Source organism: Staurois parvus, unplaced genomic scaffold (assembly GCF_062004578.1).
Source record: "Staurois parvus isolate SC_StPar_1 unplaced genomic scaffold, SC_StPar_1.0 ptg000047l, whole genome shotgun sequence".
Taxonomy (NCBI): Eukaryota; Metazoa; Chordata; class Amphibia; order Anura; family Ranidae; genus Staurois; species Staurois parvus.
Genome location: NW_028317843.1, coordinates 3,447,287 through 3,471,888, shown reverse-complemented (window position 1 = coordinate 3,471,888; position 24,602 = coordinate 3,447,287). Strand labels below are relative to the sequence as shown.

The window sequence follows — 24,602 nt, the reverse complement described above, 5'->3', positions numbered from 1 at the left end:
ACATTTTCTCATCAGCAGTATATAGCAGTCTTGTGACTTCTATCAGTGTCCAGCCAAGCACTAGTTAAAGCTTGTAGGAGGAGTTTTTATTTTGCTCTAGGAGGATGAAGGACCCCTAGGAGGATGCAGGACCCCTGGCCTCTGTCTGGACAGTGCTGATTGGTCCTGTGCTGATCACATGCACTCTCCCAAGATAAAAAAAAACCCTCTAGCAATACACACCAAACTGAGCATGTGCAGCTTGCCCCCGAGCCTCTGTTCTATCAGGAGATATTTAGGAGACACTGGAAGAAGGGGAGGATCAGAGAAGATAGGATCAAACATCTTTTTTACACAATGTGGAGGATTAACCCCTTAGGTTCCACAGTGAGTATAACAAGCAGGCTTTACTGCATATACAGACTGATTTTACTGTTGTGCGTTTAATAACACTTTAAACTCTAATTTCTTTTTTAATGACAGCAGCAGTATCTGGTGAGCATAATATTTTTAATCTTGCACTAAAATGTGGCATTAAAAGAGAAGTATGTCCAAAGTTTCTTTGGTCATACTTCCCATGTGGGTCCCAAGAGCGCACTTACCTAATCAGTTAACAGTGGGCAAAATCCTGCTGTCAGCTGACATCACAGAGCTGCTCCAGGCTCTGGAAGGATCCTGCCAATAATGTCATGATCCACCCAAATGTCTGATTGGCAGCTGGCTCAGCCTCTCAGGGTACTTCTGAATGCCTGAGCCAGCCTCTCCCGCCCCTCTTCAGCCTAGGACTCCAGTGAGTGCTGGAGGGGCAGAGAAGAGAGCGGTAATTGACAGTCACAGCTCTGTGCTCCTAGTGGACCCAAGTCTAACTGAGTAATCAGTGGTCATATAGTTGCTAAGTTCTCAGGCTTAGACCTGACGGAGGACAGCTTGCAACATCAGACCGATGCTGCAGCAGGTAGGTAAGTATGTATGTTTATATTTTTACAATCCCATTCTTCTCCTTTAAGGTTGTGTAATCCATAAATATTTTGCTTCTAAGCTAAAGGAAGTTAACTTATCTCTAGTTGGCTGTGAAGAAGAACATGAACCACAGCTGAGACTCATAGTAGATTGTTAAACATTGGGTTTTTTTCTTACTTTCCAGGCAAGTGGGTTGTAGCAGATATAGACTTCCTCTATCTGGAGAAACTTATCATTTATGGTATTTTGGAGTTTAAAAACATCACAGACAACTCAATAGTGGGATCAACACCCTCCTTTAAAACAATGGTCCTCAGTGTCACCTATATCTCTATACAGGTAAGCAACTGACCACTCTCTTATAGGGGCTTCAGTGCAATTCAGAATGGAGACATCCTTCCATTCCTGTCAAGAGTTTGTGGCCACCCTACCATCGCTGTAAATAAATAAAATAAAAAAGTGCAGTGCTCAAAAAAATAAATATGTGACCTGTATTATACAGTGCAATATATAACACATTAAATTAAAAACGTATTAAATAAAGTAAAGTAATAAAGTAATTATCCATATACATAAAAAACACGATAATAACAATTCATAAAAAATAGTGTATATCCACCAAAGTGACGTGTAGATCTCACAATACTCTTCACAAGACTCGTCCGTGTATACCACCACCAATCCAATACACTCACCAGAACATTTGGCTGCACAAATTATAGGCAGCAAATGGGTTCAATGAGATTGGCCAAACCACAGCAATATTCCTTTGGAAGAGGTCCCTTTAAGGAGATTACCCTATGGAAATGACACCGACCAGGTTGCTATACCATTAAAATGGACAGATGAATGGCAGGGCTGTATGGTATAGGTGCTCACCAAAATGGAATCAAATGGAGTACATATTACTATTATTATACAGCATTCATATAGCGCCAACAGTTTGCGCAGCGTTTTACAAAATGAAGGCAAATATTACAGTTACAATACAATTTGGTATGTTGTGGTGGTTTATGTAAGGATATATATTATTTATAAAGGGCGTGTCCCTTTCCCTTAGATGAAATATTACAGTGCCTCCAGCCGTTAAAATACGGCAAATATTTAGTAAACCAATAATTTGGACACCTTGATAATTTGATCACCACTTATTATTATACCTTGAATTCTTTTAGCCAATATGATTTCGTACCATACACACAAAATTTGCCTTATAATAGATAAATATAAAAATTTATTTATGTACAAAAATTATATATATATTAACACAAAACACAAAAGACTGGTGATAAATGAATATTGGTACACACAATCAAAAATATATCCTACCAATGTAAGACACAATAATAAGGTCTCTAACTAATTACATCAATCACAATTTTAAATTATATGATATTTATTAAATTTATTAATAATTAATAATTTTGAATATCTCAAAGGTTATATTCTCGCATGCCGTGGCCATAGGCTTGCAAGAAGTAAGCCCTTGATATGTGATACTCTGGTTATTAATATTCAATAAATTATGAAATATGGAAAAATTTATAATATGGCAATAAACAATTTTTTTAACAGTAACACAGTATCTGACTACATATATCTAACTATCCAATATTGTTGTAATACACTACGGTAATTTTATGATTCTACACAACAGAGAAAGTAATTAATACAAATCAAATAAACATCTCACCACACCCGGACGTCAGACTAGGCAACTCTCCCGTGGATTTAGCTGGCAGTGGAACGCCTTTAGACTGATATATAGGCAAGTGAGATATTCAATAGGGGAGAATGTAGGAAGTTATAAGTTTAGAGGTTTAAAGTTTAGGAAGTTTGAAAAGATGGAAGAGTAGTTATTTCAGCAGAGATCTTCTTCAGATGTCAGGTCTTTCCAGGAGGTCTTATGAGGGTTCTTCTTTTTCATGAGGTTTTTTTTTTCTGTTACAACACATGGGCTTTTTATATCCACTAGTCCATTGTTCTAAGATACCTTCCCACCAGGCTTCCTGATTGGCTAGTTGAGAAATGTGTGTACATAAGCTATTTCTCACCTGCCCGCCAGGTGGCGGTCATGTATCACAGAACAATGTGAGCATTTGAGATGACTCATACCTTGGGTGAAATCTTCAGGTAATTTCAGGAATAAAATATACAGCACTTTCCAGATATAGCAGTGATCATACCTATGATATTCTAAATAGGGACCATGGAATATAGGTGTATATTCGGTTATTCCTCCTTGAAGTATCATCCTGTTTGTTTCCTGATAAGACATGTAACTAATGCTAGTTTATAATACATCTTACTTCCCATCATCTCAATACTCAAGTTAGTGATATATAGTTCCCATTGCTGAGTATTTAGTGGTGTTTAAAGTCTATGACATCTTATTTATAATCTGTTTTTGTAATACATTTTTGTAATGATATACAGTGAACTTTTAAACTTAAATGTCCTGAATTTCACCCCTTGGTTTCAGCATCAACATTTTTCTCTGTGTAGGGAAAAAACTCTCTATTTGCATGGCCCTTGTATTGGGCTTATGGTAAACAATTGTTAATGCTTTCACCCTTGGTGAACAATAGTAGATAGTAATAGTTTCAGAGGTCTGTTGGTTCATCACACTCTACAAGGTTTGGGTAAGCTCTCAGACAATCAGTTTGGTTCCTCTATTGTCATGTCCAGACCTTGTATATGTTTACCTGCTTATTGAAGTCTGAATAATGGTGTTTGATCACCTGAGAACTTTAAAATAGTATTGTCTCTAGGAGGAAAGAAAAACAATCCCTTTACCCATTACATTTCTCTAGCTAGATGGTTCAACCAAGACAAAATTAACTCTTAGCATCCGGCTATTGCTGAGCTGTTTGCCATATAATATTATGTCTTGATAAAAGTCATATTCTTGAGACATGATTCAAAAGCCCACAACAAAATCCCCCTTTGTTTGGGGTACAGGCACGTGTATAGGGGTGTCTGTGTCGCAAAACATAAGTGGGGCTTTTGGCTAGAGTGATTGTTCGTCTTCTCCGGTGAAGTGAATGAAATAAAAAAAAATAAAATTTTTTTTTTTTTTTTTTTATAATAAAATGGCAGCGGTGATGCTGGTTGGTCCTCAACTTGACTCGGCGTCTTTAGATGGACACTTCCGATGACGATCCTGGTCTTGTGATGAGGCCGGCCTGGCCTGACACATCCACCTTGGGGTCCATGGGTCCTCCGCACGACAGGTCTCTTAGACGGTCTCCTAGGCGGGTCTTTTCCTCTGGACTGGCCCTTGGTGGCCTGGGACATCAGGTTATCGTCTCCGGATCGATCTCTGGCATCTGGTCTTTCCCACAGGACATTATAGCTTCCTTCTAGGGTCCAGTCATTGACACCTCCGATCGCCGGTCTGGTCATAGTCTGGGCCTTCCTTTCTAAATTATTAAAATGAACAGTTTAAGTATGGGATATACATAAAATTATATTACCGGATCCTGTAAGGCAAAATATGAATTATATGTTTAAAGGAAGTTTAAGAATGATCTCAATATCTCCAGATAGGAATTGGTGGGTTTAGTCTTCCAACAACTGCAATTGAGACTTCGGATGGCAAGCACGTAATTGGTTGATGTGCACCCATCTATCACTGATTTCACCATACCGGGTAACCTGCAATTTATATGCGACCGGAGAGATTTTATCAATGATAGAGAACGGACCTTTCCAAGATGGAAGGAATTTCCGTTCCTTGATCTGGTCTCTTGCAAAGTTGTATAGATAGACCTTGTCACCAATCTCATATTCCTTCTTGGAGGTTTTGAGATCATAGTATGTCTTAGCACTAGTTGCAGCTCTTTCCAAATTTCGCTGGGCAAAGGCAAAAGCATATTGCAGATGTTTACGTAAATCCTCTATGTACTGGTGTGTGGTGGTAGCATTGATCAAATTTTGATCTGTAGTACGATACAATAAGTGCTGGGGCAGTACCATCCGTCTACCTGTCATCAGTTCAAAAGATGACATTTTTGTAACTGTATTCGGAGTAGCCCTCAACGCCATCAGGACCAGCGGGAGCTTGACATCCCAATCTTTGCCTGTTTCCTTAACAAATTTCTTAAGGACATTAACGATGGTCTGATTGTATCGTTCTACACCACCACTAGAGGCTGGCCGATAGGCGATATGCAATTTCCTTTTAACCCCCAAAATTTTCCACAATTTGGCCATCACTTCGCTAGTGAAGTGCGATCCTCTATCAGACTCTATCCTCTGAGGTAAACCAAAACGGGAAAATACATGATTTATTAGCAATGCAGCACATGTCTCGGAGCTGTTATTTGGTGCTGGTATACATTCGACATACTTGGTGAATAAACATGTAACTGTTAACATATACCGATTTCCTCGTGAAGATTTTGTTACTGGCCCAATAAAATCCATTTGAAGGTCTGACCAAGGCATACATATCCCCCTCTTCTGGAGAGGTGCTCTGTGAGTTGGCTTGGTAGGTTGAAATTGGGGACATATTAGGCAACCTTGGCAGTATTCCTTCACATCACGTAACATATGAGGCCAGTAGGCATAATCCCGCAGGATCTCATACGTGATCTTCTCTCCACGATGACCGGAAGTGGGAGCATCATGGGCATGCTGTAGCATCAAACCTCTAAATTTAAGTGGGACGACCCATTGTTGTACGCCACCCTTTGAGGTTCGTATCAACAATCCCTGGTATAAAGAGAATTGGGATTTGGATTTCATTAAGATACGTAAATCCTCCTTCCCACTATATACTTCCTTATTTATGGGATTTTGGTTGGGATCTTCTATATGACTATAAAACAAGCCAATTATTGGGTCTTCTTTTTGGGCAGTAATTAAATCCTCACTAGGAGAATCGTGACTCCACTGTAATGCATTCGGATCACCAGCTGTTCTGGCCTGTTGCCTGGTGACAGCTTCAATCTGTACGGTACCTAAAAATTGGTCAATGTCTAACAATTCACCGGTGATTGCCCCTTCCTTGGCTAGAGAATCGGCCAGATCGTTCCCTTCTTTCTCGGCACCTAGAACCTTGGAGTGGCCTTTGGTCTTCTTGAAGTGCAGGGTGAGATCATTGGACCTTACCAGTTCATCGATGTGACAAAAGAGCTTACCATGTTTCACGGGTTTGTGATTACTCTTGTTCATGTTGTTTCGCTTCCACCTAGGGAAATACTCCACAAAACTATTCCTGACATAATTGGAATCGGTTATGATGGCACACTCTTTAATGTTGAACTCTATAGCCATCTCAACTGCTCTAAGAATTGCAGTAAGTTCAGCAACCTGACTGCTCTTTGGTCCAAGTTTGTATCCCACAGAAATTGGGGTGACACCTTGGGTCCAAACGATTCCAATACCTGCCACTAGTTGGAGCTGTTCCCCATCCTTGTGATGAAAAGCACAACCATCCACATATACACACGGCAGCTGTTTACAGTATTCTTCATCGTAAACCTTGTAGGGAGAGAACAGTTGTTCTTCCAGAAAGTCAGTGTCCGGGCCCTCCATAGCAGGCGTAGTTGCGGAACAATCATGGAGCTCGGCTAGGCCCTGGGCTACTGGACTTTCCTTGTTCTGTTTGTACCGAATTTCAAGAGGCCACCCTTGCAAAGACAAAGTCCAAGCAGTGATGCGGCTATTAGACACATTTCCTCCCTTGATACGTTCACTCTTTAAATACTGTAAAGGCTGGTGTGCCGTTTCAACAATGATTCTCTCTCCCTGAATGTAACTGCGAAAATTCTGTAATGCCCACACGGTGGACAATAGAGCTTTCTCACAGTCACTGAACTTTACTTCAACCGGGGACAAAGTTTTACTGGCATAGGCAATCACCTTACTGACATCATCACGTTTCTGGTAAAGAACAGAACTCATACTTACCTGCGTAAACCCTGTCTCTAGATAGAAATTTTTACCCCCTTCGGGATATCCGAGACACGGCGCTTGTGTGAGACGTTCCTTTAATTCCTTCATGGCGTCCTCCTGTTTCTTACCCCACGACCATTCGACATCCTTCTTCAGTAGGTGAAGCAGTGGCTTGCTTATCTCGGCGTAATTGTCAATAAACTTACGCGAGTAGTTTACCATACCTAGGAATGATCTCAATTCTTTAAGGTTAGTAGGGACTTTACAGTTCAGAACCGCCTCAACTTTCTTCTTTTGTGGGTTCAAACCTTCAGCAGTAACTTCATGGCCTAGGAAGTTTACCTTCGTGCGACACCACTGGGCTTTTTGTAAGGACAGTTTAACTCCTGCTGCTTTTAATTGGCCCAGGACATGCCGAAGTTCTGTAATGTGTTTGGCCATATCTGTACTTTTGATCAGGATATCGTCCACATATGCCAACGTCCCCCTTTCGAAGGCGTCTGGCATGGCCTTGTGCATGAACACAGCAAATTCATGTCCGGAATTTATGAATCCGAAAGGCATTCTCACCCAACAATATTGTCGATTCCCAAAACTGAAGGCCAGTTTGTATTGGTCTTCCTCGCTCACCTTTATGGTCCAATACCCCTGTGCACAATCCAAAGCTGTGAAAACTTGGGATCCTTGGAGCTGGGCGAGACACTGGTCTATGTATGGGACCGGCCATCCTGACATGTACACACGTTTGTTCAGCTGACGGAGGTCAGCGCACAAACGCCATTGTCCATTGGGTTTTAAAATACCCAGGATCGGGTGGTTGTAGGAGCTGTGGATGGGCCTAATTATACCCCTTTCATGTAACTTCCTGATAATCTCAGCTAGAGATTCATAGGAAGCTAATGGTAACCTATACTGTCTTACGAATACTGGTGGGGCATCTGGATCTGTTTGGATCCTAGCGATGTGTAGGTCAGTAGTCCCACAATCGTAAGAATCCTTGGCAAAGATCTCTTGGAATTCAAGGAGAAGCTCTCGGAGCAATTGTCGGTCGAGATCACTGGCACACGCGTCGGCGAGGGCCACCATCTCTTCCACTAACTCCTTGAATCCAGGAAAGCTTTCCGGCTGACCTATCTCATATGCCTCTTCAAGTTTCGTGGTGAGGTCATTGGGTATGTGATGTGTGTGTGTGTTCTCCTGCCATCCAGGTTCTTTGGGGTACTCTTGTTCTTTGATTGGGTGATCAAAGACAATTGATGTCTCTTCGATTCGACAGGTGCCATCTTTAGAATCGAATGGATAAATGGACTCTATGGTGAAAATACCCTCTGGTAATGAATGGAATGTTTGTTCAATTAATTGTTCCTCCGACAAATATTCATCGGGGATGAGTCCAATCACCTGGTTAGTAACCCCAAAGGTATAATATTCAGTCTCTACCGCTAGACCAATAGGGGTCTCTTTGGGTAAGACGATGTCCTGATTGGACAGATTATGTACGTAAATGTACATCGGGGATTGATGTGTGTTGACTAGGGGCGTGTGTGTAATGTTCAGTCCCTCCCCCTGCATTTTATGGGAGAGGCATACTAATGCATCTGACCCCTTCAGTCTATGTCCCTTTTTAACTTGGATGGGGAGTATGAAATTATTTATGCCCTTAGGAATTGTAATCTTTTGGGCTACCTGGACTTCAACAGCATAAGGCATCTGTTGCTGGGATTTTAAAGCTAAGTCCAGATTTTGGTATTTTTCGGGGTCCCCCTTTAGTCGACTCCATAAACAGTCATTAATTAGGTCGACTTGCATTGCAAAGCGATGTAATATATCGTTGCCAAAATAAATTTTAGTTTGGGAATTATCCAAGACTAGGAACACATGGGCGGCTGTTTTGTTTCCTACAGTGACGTTTAAGAGACACCTAGCCATTGAATTGTGATCATCAGAGTCATCAAGGGAGTCTGAAATCCAATGACGCTGAGGTGTGGAGAAACGGATCATTTCCATTTCGGTCAGGTGTTTTATCAACCCATGGCTTACAAAGCTGTGTTCCTGTCTCAAATCTAGTTTGGCATATTTTGACCTATTAAGACCATTTATCCGGATGGGGATAAACAAGTCGCTGTTAACCCTTTCAATACCTGTCAAGAATTGGGTGTGATCTCCCCCTTTTCTTGGTTTATCCTCCTGATGAAAAGATATCGTAAGGATGTCATCTTGGAGGGAAATATCTTTTATTTTATCTTGGGGAATTCTAAAAATGTGTTCCTCATCTCTTCTGATAGGGTTACAGTCATCAGGTTTGATAACCGTTACATCAGGAAGTTGGCTGTTCCTGAAATGGATTTCTAATGATCCAGGCCTTTCTTCCACCAGGTGGCAATGTTGTCGGGAATGGGGAGTTTTAAGTTTCCCATATTTAATTGGGGTATTTACCTGTGACCACAGGACTTGGTTCACACAATCAACTATGGTGTTCAGCCTTTTTAGGAAGTCCATCCCAATTATCATGTGGTGCTGTGATATGCTAGCAATGATGATGGGGTGTCTCAGTTCCTTATTACCCAGTTTCAGTTTAAGCCAGGCGGTACCCATGACTTGTAACGGGTCTCCACCTACACCAATCAATGAGCTGTCAAAACTTTTAAGTCTCGGCTTGGTGGGCATGACATTCGCCACTTTGTCAAAATGTTCCTGTGACATGATGGTTGCTTGGGATCCAGTGTCTATTAAGCCGACAATCGAAAGATCACTGGCATCCTGCACCTGCACCGTGGCATAATATCTCCCATCAGATTCAGTCAGCTCACACATGAAATTAGTGTGGTTGAAGATCTGTGGGCCCTTCAATAACCTATGACTAGCTCTTATCTCACCGCATGTGGTGGACACATCACCCTTATCCTCCCTGGTGGGATTCTTGGACTGTCTCAAGACAGAAGCACAACTAGAAGTTGGTGCTCCGTCTGGCTTGTCAATCCCGACGACTTCCGATGCCGCGACTATATTAGGGGCAATAGATGGACACTGAAAAACAGGAGAATCATTAATAACCAACAACTGGTCCCCCTTTGCCTGAGAACTAGATTCTCTATTAGTAGGCGTGTCAGGGACGGGGCACACATCTCCTGTCATTTGACTCAGTGTCCTCCCCTGTTGGTTTAAGGCTTGGTTGCCTGTTAATTCTGTGACCCTTGGTTGGTCACAGGAGCTGCTCCTAAAAAAGGATTGGATGGAAATTGAGTGACAAGCCTGTCCATTTGTTCAGCCATTTTGCTGACCTGTGCCTCTATTTGTCCAATACGCTCAGAGGAGTCATTCTGTTGATTCTCCCTTTTCCTATATTTGCGCTTGTATTTTGGACGAGACTGGTAATGAGACTCAGAGTCAGAACTACTGCTCTGGTCCCGACGCCATTGTTCTCTCTGAGGTTTTGGGGTCTCCCTGTTATTAAAGGGAGCCTGGGGTACTGTATCCCCCCTTTGAGCTTGAGGGTGTTCTTGGCGTGGAGGAAATCTTTGGAAGTCGGAGTTTTTATTAAAATTGGGATTCTTATTGTAATTATGGGGCCTGTTGAAATTGGGGTTCCCATAAAAATTCCCATGTTGGTTTTGGCGAGGATAATAGAACCTCTGAGGATACCATTGCCTCCTTTGATTCTCATCACTATACTGGCCCTTACCATACTTTTTATTCTTCTCACTTCCACTACCGTAGTTCCCTGGCTTTTGTCTATCCTTTCTCACCCACTGGTTTTGGGGTGCAAAGTTATGGACCTCCTTCACTTGCTGGGCTTGAGGTACAAATCTAGGGGAACCATTGGTTTTACCCCCACGGACTACTTCCGCATATGATTTCTTCTCTGCCTGCACATTTGGATTTGGAGGGGAAACGGTAGTGGCTGCTACTATCTTGGGGCTATTTTTAGGTTCTCTTTTTATCCCGCCCTCACTGGACTGTTGGATCGAGAATAAATAGTCACTCTCTCTCACCAACCAATCAAGAGAGCATCCCTTTCTGTAATCCTTTGCAAGTCCCAATTTTATGTAAGCAGGTAATGCTTCATAGAATAGTGTCTTGAATTCTGGCTGGTTAGGATTGGGATCCTTTTCAGCCAGGAAATAGGCATTTCTGAGGACAGCCAGAAATTCTGCAGGGCTTTGGTGAGGACCACACTTTAAATTGTAGGCCGCAGCCTTGGCAGAGGTTACAGTTTTATAAGGCCCAAATTCCATGTGGCACTTATGTTTAACCTCTCTCCAGGACTGATTGGAATAGGCCCTCAAGGTCTCAAAGAATTGCCGGTATTTCTCCTCAAACACCCATGGCAGCAATTCTATTTTGGTGTGGTCATCTCTAATGCCCAGAATCTCTAACGTCTGTTCATATGTTTTCATGTGTTCGGTGATTTCAAGGGACCCTTTCTTAGAAAACATAGGAACAGTGTCCTTCAGGAACTTAATGACCTTTGGGGTGTCATATCTCCTGAATGACCCCTGGGATTTCCCTTCCTGCCTATATGAAACCTCATATCTTTCTTCAGAGCGCTCTGGAGTGTATCTTGAAAGCTTAGGAGGTGACCTATATTCTGACCCTGACTCACTATCAGATACTTCGCTGTGATGCGGGTATCTCCGCTCATCAGCCTCTGGCTTGACTGGGTTAGTCCGTCTTTGGACTCCAGAATTTATTTGGGCCGTCAACCTTATAATCTGCTCCTCCAGAGTTTTCTGCTCAGATTTTATCAAGGTAAGTTCTGACTGGTCATGCTTATCCCCTGGGTGAACTTTAATTTTGACAGGAGATAACCTCTCTGATCTGAAGTACTCCACCTCATCTTTCAAGTCCTGATACTTCTTTTGAAGTTGTTTTAATTCCTGAAAGTTTCTTTCATATAGGTCCTGAGCACTTCGAAAGTCTCCGACCAATCTATCATAATGTTTCTCGGATTCGTCTAAACGAACACCGGCATGACCAAGCTTCCCTTTCAAAGACTCAATGTCCTGATTTTTGCTTTCTAACAAGAGGCGGGCCTCTGACAACTCTTCCCTTAGAGTCCTGGTCTGCTGGGCAGCTCCAGCGGTCATGAACCATAACATGGGCCAAGCTTCTAGGAGAAGTCTGTCACGGCTTCTATCACTTTCTGCTCCAGCAAATGCTATTAAAAACCCAACAACCTGGCCCTTTTGGTTGAACAGGTCCTCAAAGGTATTCATGGCCTGCTCCTTCTCTTCATCCACAAATTCATTATTGCTATCCCCCAAATTCAATCTCTTGCGGAGATAATCTATTACTCCACATTCAACATAATTCTGCCAAGCACCGGCAGCTTTCCGGGCTGGCTTCATAACTTCCTGCTCAATGCCTTGAGCCGCCATATTTTCCTCGTTATGCTTGGAAGAGGTGGATCCGTGATTACTGGATGCCATTTTGATACAAAATATATGTTTGATAACGTGTACAAATATACAATCACCAGTGCGTTTTGTGTTATGGTACGATTTCTATGGATCTCAGCAGTGCCTCCAAATTTATGTTGTGGTGGTTTATGTAAGGATATATATTATTTATAAAGGGCGTGTCCCTTTCCCTTAGATGAAATATTACAGTGCCTCCAGCCGTTAAAATACGGCAAATATTTAGTAAACCAATAATTTGGACACCTTGATAATTTGATCACCACTTATTATTATACCTTGAATTCTTTTAGCCAATATGATTTCGTACCATACACACAAAATTTGCCTTATAATAGATAAATATAAAAATTTATTTATGTACAAAAATTATATATATATTAACACAAAACACAAAAGACTGGTGATAAATGAATATTGGTACACACAATCAAAAATATATCCTACCAATGTAAGACACAATAATAAGGTCTCTAACTAATTACATCAATCACAATTTTAAATTATATGATATTTATTAAATTTATTAATAATTAATAATTTTGAATATCTCAAAGGTTATATTCTCGCATGCCGTGGCCATAGGCTTGCAAGAAGTAAGCCCTTGATATGTGATACTCTGGTTATTAATATTCAATAAATTATGAAATATGGAAAAATTTATAATATGGCAATAAACAATTTTTTTAACAGTAACACAGTATCTGACTACATATATCTAACTATCCAATATTGTTGTAATACACTACGGTAATTTTATGATTCTACACAACAGAGAAAGTAATTAATACAAATCAAATAAACATCTCACCACACCCGGACGTCAGACTAGGCAACTCTCCCGTGGATTTAGCTGGCAGTGGAACGCCTTTAGACTGATATATAGGCAAGTGAGATATTCAATAGGGGAGAATGTAGGAAGTTATAAGTTTAGAGGTTTAAAGTTTAGGAAGTTTGAAAAGATGGAAGAGTAGTTATTTCAGCAGAGATCTTCTTCAGATGTCAGGTCTTTCCAGGAGGTCTTATGAGGGTTCTTCTTTTTCATGAGGTTTTTTTTTTCTGTTACAACACATGGGCTTTTTATATCCACTAGTCCATTGTTCTAAGATACCTTCCCACCAGGCTTCCTGATTGGCTGGTTGAGAAATGTGTGTACATAAGCTATTTCTCACCTGCCCGCCAGGTGGCGGTCATGTATCACAGAACAATGTGAGCATTTGAGATGACTCATACCTTGGGTGAAATCTTCAGGTAATTTCAGGAATAAAATATACAGCACTTTCCAGATATAGCAGTGATCATACCTATGATATTCTAAATAGGGACCATGGAATATAGGTGTATATTCGGTTATTCCTCCTTGAAGTATCATCCTGTTTGTTTCCTGATAAGACATGTAACTAATGCTAGTTTATAATACATCTTACTTCCCATCATCTCAATACTCAAGTTAGTGATATATAGTTCCCATTGCTGAGTATTTAGTGGTGTTTAAAGTCTATGACATCTTATTTATAATCTGTTTTTGTAATACATTTTTGTAATGATATACAGTGAACTTTTAAACTTAAATGTCCTGAATTTCACCCCTTGGTTTCAGCATCAACATTTTTCTCTGTGTAGGGAAAAAACTCTCTATTTGCATGGCCCTTGTATTGGGCTTATGGTAAACAATTGTTAATGCTTTCACCCTTGGTGAACAATAGTAGATAGTAATAGTTTCAGAGGTCTGTTGGTTCATCACACTCTACAAGGTTTGGGTAAGCTCTCAGACAATCAGTTTGGTTCCTCTATTGTCATGTCCAGACCTTGTATATGTTTACCTGCTTATTGAAGTCTGAATAATGGTGTTTGATCACCTGAGAACTTTAAAATAGTATTGTCTCTAGGAGGAAAGAAAAACAATCCCTTTACCCATTACATTTCTCTAGCTAGATGGTTCAACCAAGACAAAATTAACTCTTAGCATCCGGCTATTGCTGAGCTGTTTGCCATATAATATTATGTCTTGATAAAAGTCATATTCTTGAGACATGATTCAAAAGCCCACAACAGGTACAAGAGGAAACAGAGGGCCCTGCTCGTTAGAGCTTACAATCTAGCTTACATATAGTGTAATATTTACCATATTATACAAATAAAGACATTTGTTTAAAAATCCACAGTGTACACCACCACCACCACCAATCCAATGCACTATCCCAAACATATGGCTGCACAAGTTATAAGCAGCAAATGAGCTTAGTGGAATGAACCAGGGCACATCATTTCACCCTCTAGGAGAGGTCTCTTTAAGAAGATGACCCTCTGATAATGGCACCAACCAGGACAATTCAGAAAACTGTATCATCTAACCATGTAGCAACAGTTTGGGGAAGGCCCTTGTTTGATCTAGCATGACTGTGTCCCTTAGCACAATGCCAAATCTTTAAAGATATGGTTTGGTGAGCTTGGTGTGGAGGAACTCAGAGCCTACAACATAACTGATCTCAACCCCTTTGGACACCTTCAGGATATTAAGCCAAGCCAGTTCTTTTCAGTAAAATTCACTGCCCGACCCTACAAGTGCTTTTTAGGCTGAGTGGGCACAAATTCCGGCAGACACATTACAAAATTCTCTGAAAAGCTTTCTGAAATAGGTGGATGCTGTTATAGCAGCAAAAGAGGGTTGGGGTGGGATAGAGCAACTCTATATTAATGCCCATGTGTCAGGAGCATCTAGTGCTCCTGATCCACCACAGCCTGGTCTCATTCAAGCATGCTGGTTTTGACTGTGATACATTCTCTCTGTCTGTTCACCTGCAAGTCTCTGGGTAGAAACCAAACCTGACTTAAGCCAGCCAAGCCTGCAGTCTCATGCTTGTGATAGTGTGTGTATTACATACTCAAGTTCCCTGCCTGTCTGTCCTGCTCTGCTGTTTGTATTCCCAGTTTATGACCTTGGATTGGATATCTACTATTCTCTGAACTCTTCCTGCCTTTTGACTATGTACTGGACCCTGAAAACTCTGAAGCTTGCCTGCCGTACCTGGATTGTCATTGAACCACTTTGCCTGTGTGCCAACCGCACATACCTGTTTTATGTTCTCAGTTCATTGTGTATATGTCCTGGGAGCAACCAAATACCAGTAGGCCTGCTTGATTTATGGGAAAGGGGGCTGCTATAGGTAAAGAACACAGAAGCCAGCTATAGTGTCTGACCACCTGCGTTAGGGATAAGCGTGACACCGTGGTTTTGGAATAGGATGTCAAAAAATTCATGTATGTGTGATGATCAGCTGTCTTCATACGTTTAACATTATAGAATACTTTCCCTTTTGTATTTTTCATGTTTTTATTTTATACAGTATGAGGCTGTAGGAGAAGTAATGTTGGGCATAAATATTCTGATAATAGCAAATGATGCCCCATTTGTTGAGCAACACTTGTGATAATATGGCCTTTTATGACTTGCTAGGGGATTATTATGAGTGTGAGCTGGTCAGATGTTTTACTCCTTCAAGTATACAATTTCAATAAGCCCTGAAATGTTTGAATGGGGAGATGTCGCTTCACTAAATAACTAATCTACTAATTTACTTATATCTGGACTAACCCTTGACAATTCTGATATTTTAGGGAGTTAAGTTATCATATATGTTTTGATGGCTTTTTTCAGGGTGGAAAGTTATTAGCAGGAACAGAGACTGATCCATTCCAGGGAGAACTACATATTGTATTAAGAGGAAGCCATTCAACTCCAGAATTCCCATTGCCAAATGGACCAAATCAGGGATCAAAAGTTCTAGGTAACTACAGAATGATAACTACTATATCGTTGAATAATTTTCGATTTCACATACTGACTAGTTTTTCAAGATGCAACATGTCAACAAATGTTGAAATTATTTTTCTTTTGTAGGTGTATTTGGAGAACTTGATCTTCATGGACTTCCACGTGCTGTATATAGGACTAAGCTGGGAAATACAGCACCAGCTGGATCACAGTACATTATCCTAGCAGATCCTGTGGACTGGAAGGTATGTCTGAATGATCATTGGCAAGGCTGACATTTAAAGTAGAACAGTTTGCATAAAGTAAGGGAGGGTTATGACTCAATTTTATTTTTGGTATATGTGTCCCATCAGGAGATATCCCTTCACATTCTGCTCCATAGTCAAAACAGGAAGTGAGAGGAAATCCCTTCAAAGTGAATAAATCCCTGGTTGTCACCAGAACTAGTCTTCCCATTAGATTTTCCCTCTATTGTTCTGGAGACAATCCAAAATATTGGGTTTAATTCATTTTTACTTTCAGCAGTAATGGTAAACAGGACATAGAGATAGGGTGAATCTCCCTAATGGGGACACAGACAGCTTTACAGTTCAGTGTTTAAAGCCAGTTAGCTGCTGAGAGATACTGTATTAGAATACTACAAAAAAACAGCGGCTTTCTTCCTTTGCTTGGCCGCACTTTTAAATATAAGGTGAACCTGCTGTGCTTCTCTTCCTCCTTTCCAGGATGACATCTTCTGTTGTGTAGGGAAATAAGGATGGGGAAAAAAAAGTGCAACTTTCAGAAGTTTCTTACAGCATTAAAAAAAAAACTTCTCATATTTGCAGCATTGATTGCAAATACATATTGTAATTGTCCAGAATGCTTTGTTGTAAGAGTCTTCAAGGGTAATTTCATGATAAAGTTGGTCCGTACTGAAACTTTTCAAGGGACAAACCTTAAATCTCTGGTACAGTTTTTCATGAGTATTCACATGTGTTCAGAAGAATATCTGTAAATGGACCTTTTTTTGGGCTGGCTCCCAACCATGTGATTGCATTGTGATATTTTGTTGTGTTTTCAGTGCATGCTGTCATATGTTAAAAACACAATGTAACATGACTTGTATGGGCCCCCTTGCTGCTGCACCACAACAAAAACTTTTTCTGCAATTCTTTTTGTCACAACTCAAATATATGAAGTAGGCCCATTTAAAGCAATGGCTAACCTGTGTTCATGGATTGACTTGTGAATGGACCCAGATGCTGGGCTCTCACCAAAAGAAGGTACATACAATATGTGAAAGCCTGTAAGTGGGCAATAGCTTAGAACAGGGTCTGGTGTTTTATTAATTGGTATACTGATTATTCCATTTACAGCTTTAAGTCTTTTTAGCCACATTCATAATTATTAGCACTGTTCATATGAATGAAATTTTATCTACACATTTTTTTTTTATCAGGTTGGTGAGGATATCCTTATAACCACCACCAGTTACAATGCCTGGCAGACAGAAACCAGGAGGATTATTGCTGTGTCACCTGACCAGAGAAACCTCACTTTAAATGTCTCTCTCACATTCAACCACACAGGTAGGACGTGTGAGAAAGCCTGTTTATTACACTGCAAAAATACAAAGCAAGAGTGCACTGGCCTAGTGTATTATCCCAAAAAGATTTATTGTAGTATAGATAAAAACATACTCACAAACATTGACAAACATAACAATTCACATAACAAATGACAGCCACTTGGTGCAATGACCGATGGGAGCCAGTGGACCCTGATGTCTAGATGAGAGCCATCCCAGTGCCAAATTATGTCTGACGTGTTTTGAGGGTAACCCTTTTCCTTCTTGACGTCTAGATGAGAGCCATCCCAAGAAGATGGTTGCCCTCGAAACGTATCAGCTGTAATTTGGCCTTGGGATGGCTCTCATCTAGATGTCAGGATCCAGCAAGGCTTGGTCTATCCATGGGACATCCAGATATACACACTCATTTGAGCTCTATCAGGGTCACTGCCTTTGGTCCTCCACACTTATGTGCAGGAGACATTCTTATTCATATTATTCCTGTTTATTACACTGCAAAAGTGCAGCGCTAAACCTCAAACAATCATTGAAAAATACAGCTTATCCTAACAGATGATCCAAATACATCTAATGTGGACGGCATATTCCTTAGGCTTTTATTTTGTTCCCAGCACATGATGAAGCTTTTAGAATATCCAAGGTATTCTCAAGAAAGTTCTCATTTATTGATATTCAACATTAAAAACAGGAGAACTCTTTTCAGCACAATCAAGACCCAGGTAGATTGAAAGGCACTGCTGTTGTTTTCAATGCTGTAAATAAATAATGGAAACATTTTATGAGAACAGCTTGGATATGCTTTTTACGTCTTGATCTCAAAGTTTCTTGCCTTTACTGTTCTTTTGGTCTTGCGCTCTTGTTGGATGCATGCTATTGTTTCCACATACTGATTTATGCCTGCATATGTGACATCACTATACTCCTGATGTACATACAACATGGAAGCATGGGTGGAGATTTATTAAAACTGGTGCACACAGAATCTGATGCAGCTGTGCATAGTAAACAATCAGCTTCCATTGTTCAATTAAGCTTTGCCAATAAAACCTAGAAGCTGATTGGTTACCATGCACAACTGTACCAGATTTTGTGTGCACCAGTTTTAGTAAATGATCTGTTAAAGCACTTCTATGAATTCGAAGGCCTGGAACTGGTAATTTTAGCTCCTGGATTAAATGCTCAGCTAACAGCCAGTGGTTCCAGATTCAACCCATGTATGGACCAGCCAGAGTCGCTGATTCCCAGTGCCATTTAAAAACTGTGCTGGGACAAATAGCTGCTGTCCCAGTGCCATTTCAAAATGATATCTTGGGACTCAATGCCCACATCTCACCATGGCCACCAACCACTGCACCACTAAGGCACAGTTTCCTACACATTATTTAGCCTACAAGAAATTGTCCCTTTGCATGAAGAGACCAGTTCATTGTGTTTGCCTCTCATGCAAAAATTTCCCATTAATTTCCTGTGCCCTGCCCATGATTTCTATATTGGTAATGAACCACAAAGTGAGTAATGACTGAAGATATTGGACTAAAGCATTACCTCCATTCAGTGGTTTTTACCAAATTTCAATTTTCAGTACACATTTACTTCTAATGTTCCATTACCGGAAACACAAAGACCACATGCTTTCTTTTGGTGTTCCCTCCTCCAGTGCCTTCTCTCCCATCAGTACTAAGGACCAATGTCAACCCCTTTATGCGCTCTGTAAAAGCTTTTAAGAATATGTTGGTACTATATACGCATTGTAGATGAATGCAACAATAAATATTCTAGTCTTGGCTACTACAATCATGTTTGTGTGTTTTAGGATATTAATAGTCCATGTATTTTCTCACGCAGCAAACACTTATCAAGTACCCAACACAAACCTGACTTACACTCTGGCAGCAGATGTGGCTCTGCTCACTAGAAACATCAAGATCATTGGAGAGGATTACCCAGGCTGGTACAAAGAATCATTTGGAGCTCGTGTTCTTGTCAGCACATTTTCAGTCAGTGGGATCGTCTATACTGGTATGCTGAATACCATTCTTTGATATATTTTCAACCTACACCTGCCAATCTCCCACCACAAAAAAGGCAACTGTTATAAATGTATGACTTTCATGTTTTTATTTTACTTGAAGGAAGTGCAAGAATAGAGAATGTGGAATTCGACCACAGTGGTCAAGAAGGTTACAGAGACCCCATTGACCCTCGCTATTCTTTGGCTTTCCTCAACCTTGGAGAGGTAAGTGTCTTACAGATGTCTCTAAACATATCTACTCTATGACCTATAGTACTATCTTAAAGTTGAATTTAAGGGGGTTTTTTTTCTCTTTTGCTACAGCTGCAGTCAACAAAATCTACCTGTAATGAAGTATGTCACTTGTCCTACAGGCTGATGGTCCTCTTCACAGTACTGAACTTCCAGAGCTGCGGGAATTAAAACCCTCCGGTCTAACATTACAGTACATTGAAGTAGGCCCCAATGAGTGCCCACTCCTTTCTGCCATCTCCTCCATTGACAAAGGTCACTGTAGGTTTTTTTAACAGAATGTAACGCATTCTGTTATGGGGGAACGGTGGATGAATGCCAGAATCCTCTCCCCCATTTAGAGAACATGTTACATTTTGTGAAAACAATGCAAGGACTTGAAGGAGGAAAGGACAGAAAGAGATGGGTGCTTGTTGGGATCTTCTTCAGTGTTCTTTATTGTTACACATGAAGACAAAACTTAATATTTATGTGGAGTGGAGAGGGATTAGGTTTTTATTGCTGCCTATGTCCCCATTATAGAGCATCACTCATTCTATATGTCATGTTTATCATTATCAGTAAAAGTAAAAGAAAATCCCAAATTTTGGGTTGTTACCAGAACAGCAATAGAGGGGAAATCTTCCAATGGGGATACTAAGTCGGATGACCCTGGTGACAACCAGGGATTTTTTTCACTTTGAAGGGATTTCCTCCCATTTCCTGTTTGGCTTTGGGGCAGAAAGTGAAGGCAAATCTTCCCAATGGGGCACAGATGGAAAAAGAAACTGACGGGCTATAACCCTCCCTTACTCTGTCCAAAATGAAAAAGGTTTTGCCTTTAGTTCTACTTTAACCAAACTTGAGCTTTAAATAGCAGTCACCCGATTGCCACATTTATTAAACCAGTACTTTCTAAGCCATTGATGTGTAACAGTTCTGACTAGAATTTTCAGAAGGAGGTCACCAATGGCTTCCTACATATTTGTCTCCATACAGGTTTGCTTTAAGTTGTATGCCAAACCAAAAATATTTTTCTAACTTTAGATGAAGTGGGTAAGAATTAAAATAGTTTTTTTTTTCTTTAAACGTTTTTTATTACCATGCGTACATTATAATAATAATTCAATGCGTACAATAAACATTACACAATAGGGTTACAATTCAATATTAACCCCCATTTTTAGACATAGCGCATACCACATTTCCATCATATTTCCCCTTCCCCCCAAAAAAAGGGGGCAAAACTACAAAAACTCAGTTGTCACCGTTACACATAGGATTTCTATATTTTCATATATTTTTCTTTTTTAAAAATCCAAAAATGGAAACTAAAAACAGAAAACAGAACAATGCAATAACACTCTGGAGTGTACCAAATCCAATCCTGATCCATGCTTCAGTAACAATATCATAACCCAGCAATACCCCATGTTGGAAAGAAAACAAACCAAAAAGGCCAATCAGGCCCCTGCAGTCTCCCTCCTACCCAAAATTATACATCAAAACAATACAGTATTTCTTTATGGACTTTTTGCTGTTGTGTCAGATGAATCCACCCACCTATACCAGATTTTCTGAAATTTTTGGGGGCATCCCCTAGCCTCATATGCTATCTCATATAGAGGGATGTCCAAATTAACCAGTCGTTTTCATGTCTCCTGGCCAAGAGTATCAATAGTTACCCATTTCAATGCTATCAATTTCCCCACATAGAAAAACAGGAGCCTCAAAATGAATATTGTAACATTATCCATAGTTTAGTCCTCCAATATTCCCAAATGGCACACCAGAGGACTACACACATTTGGCAGATCAAATGTGTCCGCTATAAATTTGGTGACCTTAGACCAAAGAGGCCTCACTTTAGGATAATCCCAAACTAATGTAAAAAGAATCCCGTTTTGGCCTGACATTTATGTCACAATGCAGATTTACGTTTCCCCATTTAACAGTTGGGTTTTTTACTCTTTTATAGAGATGTATATCTGCCTGCGTTCCCCTCACTTCCTGTCTACAGCAAACTAGGGTCTCTTCTGTTTCTGTTTCTTCTGTTTTAATTTCTGATCTTTAATCTTTGATCATGATGTTATTTCTCACACATCTACATAAAATCTGCATTGCTGAGATCTGTCTTACTTTTATAGGGTAAATTGAAACTCCACCCAAAAGGGGAAGTTCTGCTTTAAGGCCTGCTTCTGGTAAAGAAACGGGAGCTTTTGGGAGGCATGGTGGAGTGGGTACCCGGTTTTGACAGGTACCTACTCCCACTCCAATCGCCTAGGCGATTGGAAGCGGAAGTTCTCCTTCCCTCCTCCCTCCAGCAGTCTTCTAGGCCACATTTCAGGTCCCAGAAGACTGCTGGACTATTCACAATGCACAGCACTACTTGCGCATGCGCAAGTAGTGCCGAAAGCTGTCACAGCAGGGTGCCCACAGTTGAGATACCGGTGCTTGGGAAAGGACACCGCTAGAAAGAATGGGTGGGATGAGGACAACACTGGATCGTGGGGCAGGTGTGGGGCTGTTTTTTAAAAGTCAGCAGCTACAAAACTGAATATTTTTTTACAGGAAGCTGGAGAACCCCTTTAAGTTCCATGGAGCCATCCACTAACCCAGTGTAAATTGCAACAGAGCCTTTTAACATAGCGGGTATCTGCATGTCTTGCTTTCATTTCCATGCAAATCATTCCTTCATGTTCTTTTACCAACTGTACATCTAGGACCACTGGTATATATTACAAATACAGTCTACTATTATAGAACTATTTATTTCAAACTGCATACAGCTGTTTTGGATGTGTTAGCTGGCTCAGTGCAGTGCAATGAAACTATAGCTCCAATGGAGCAGTTCTTGGAGACCAACACAAAGGTATAACTAGACAGGTTAATGCTGAACTTTAATGATTTATTTATTTGTTTAAATCAGCACTACGGACAGTATTTACATGAATAGTGAATGTCTTGTGTGTTGGTGGCTGTTCTGTCCTTGAAATCTTCCATCATCTGACCCCCGGATAGCCCCACAGCTGTTATCTTCTGGTGCTGCAGGGATTAATATAAGCAACTCCACCTGTCACCGACATTTGTCAAATGTGTTGAATATGCCTACTCTTTCTATCCCTTACTCCATTCATAGAAGCTGTACTATCAGTTTCTGTAATGAAAAACATTCTATGAATGGAAGAGGTGGGACTTGCATTTATCTGCCCATCCTCCATTTATTTTCCTTTGCTGGAAGCTACAGTATAGCTTCTATGAGTGGAGGAGGGGGACAGAAAGGGTGGACATAGCACTTTTGACATCTACTTGTGTTAGGTGGAGCCATATTAATCCCCACAACACCAAAAGATCACAGCTGTGGGGGTATCTGGGGGCAGAGTATGGAAGATTTCAAGAAGTGAGCAGCCATTAGCACATGGGACTCTCACCATTCATGCAAGTAATGTACATGGTTTAAAAAAAAAAACTTCTAAAAAAACTTCTAAATTTCAACTTTAACATAAAGCGGACAAGCAACTTATTCTGGGAATGGAGTTGACATGCCAGAAGGACAGAAATAAAACATTATATCTCTGATTATCCTAAGTATGTTTAAATTGACTATTACCACTGATGGAAGTCTGCTCCAAGCATGCATTATGGAAAAATAATGAATTCACATTCTTGAATTTGCCTTCTACTTTATATGTCTCTGAAGGCTGACAAAAATTATTTATAATATCTTGATAAGAAAATTATTGTTAAAAAAACCCACTTTAGCTATTGTACAAGCCAAGTCTTTTGTTTTTTAGGTATTATCCAATGAATCCTATGTCAAAGGATGTGCCTTCCATAATGGATTCTCCCCAGCAATTGGAGTTTTCTACACAAATGGACTTAACATCGATGATAATGTTATTTATTTCACTGTCGGAGAAGGTAAACTCTGAATTATTATTACAAAAAAACAAAATGTTTAAAAAGTCAGCATAGATTGGCATTAAAAATAGTTAAAAGAGAAGTATGTCTTTCTGAAAGAAAAAGAAAATTATACTTACCTAGGTGGATGCAGCATTAATTAGATGCTACATCTGTCCTACGCTGGCTCTGTAGTGAGAAATGAGCAATCAAACACCGCTGATCACTCAGGTTTCCCCTCTGCTCTGAGCAGAGAGCCCTGACTATTAGTCTCCGTTTCTCTGTTCTGCCCCCCCCCCCACAATGCTCAATGAACACTGGGCTGTGGAGGGGGCAGGAGGGGCTGGCTCAGGCTCTCGGTGGATTACTGAGAGGCTGAGCCAGGTGCCAGTCCAGGCTTCTGGGTGGACCTGACCATATGGACCAGTACTGTGACGTCAGCTGACAGCGGGCTTCAGGTAAGTATGTGTGTGCCATACCTGTGGAATCCCCATGGAAGCTGGAAATTACTCTAGTAGGCACCGTTACTCCAGTAATCTCCACTAGCTTCTCAGTCCTGTGCCAAGTGACTGCTTTGCTGTATTGTGGACAATTGTGGAGGTTGCTCTCTTGGCATGGGCACCATTCAAAGAACGTTATGCATTTAAATCCAATGAATGCTAAGAATTCACTGACAGATGAGGTGGAGAGGTGGGGTGGTGACAGACATTGTAGTAGCAATGCATACTGCAATAATTTTTAGCTTCTACAAGCGTCTAAGTATGGAACGTACTTACTTACATTGGTCCAAACTGGACCATTATAACTATGTAAAAATTGCCATACTGAAACTTTATCCTTAACAAATTATGAATT

General features: G+C 40.5%; 1 protein-coding gene across 1 annotated transcript in view; it reads left to right on the top strand.

Annotated features, from left to right (window-relative positions):
- Positions 1–24,602, top strand: part of LOC149470393 (fibrocystin-L-like) — a 221,387-nt gene that overhangs the window by 152,161 nt on the left and 44,624 nt on the right. Inside the window, exons 54-60 of the mRNA XM_089664462.1 lie at positions 1,124–1,278; positions 15,916–16,045; positions 16,159–16,277; positions 17,474–17,603; positions 19,451–19,624; positions 19,738–19,841; positions 23,642–23,768. Of these exons, the coding sequence (XP_089520588.1) occupies positions 1,124–1,278; positions 15,916–16,045; positions 16,159–16,277; positions 17,474–17,603; positions 19,451–19,624; positions 19,738–19,841; positions 23,642–23,768 (939 nt within the window). The remainder of the gene's footprint in view (positions 1–1,123; positions 1,279–15,915; positions 16,046–16,158; positions 16,278–17,473; positions 17,604–19,450; positions 19,625–19,737; positions 19,842–23,641; positions 23,769–24,602) is intronic.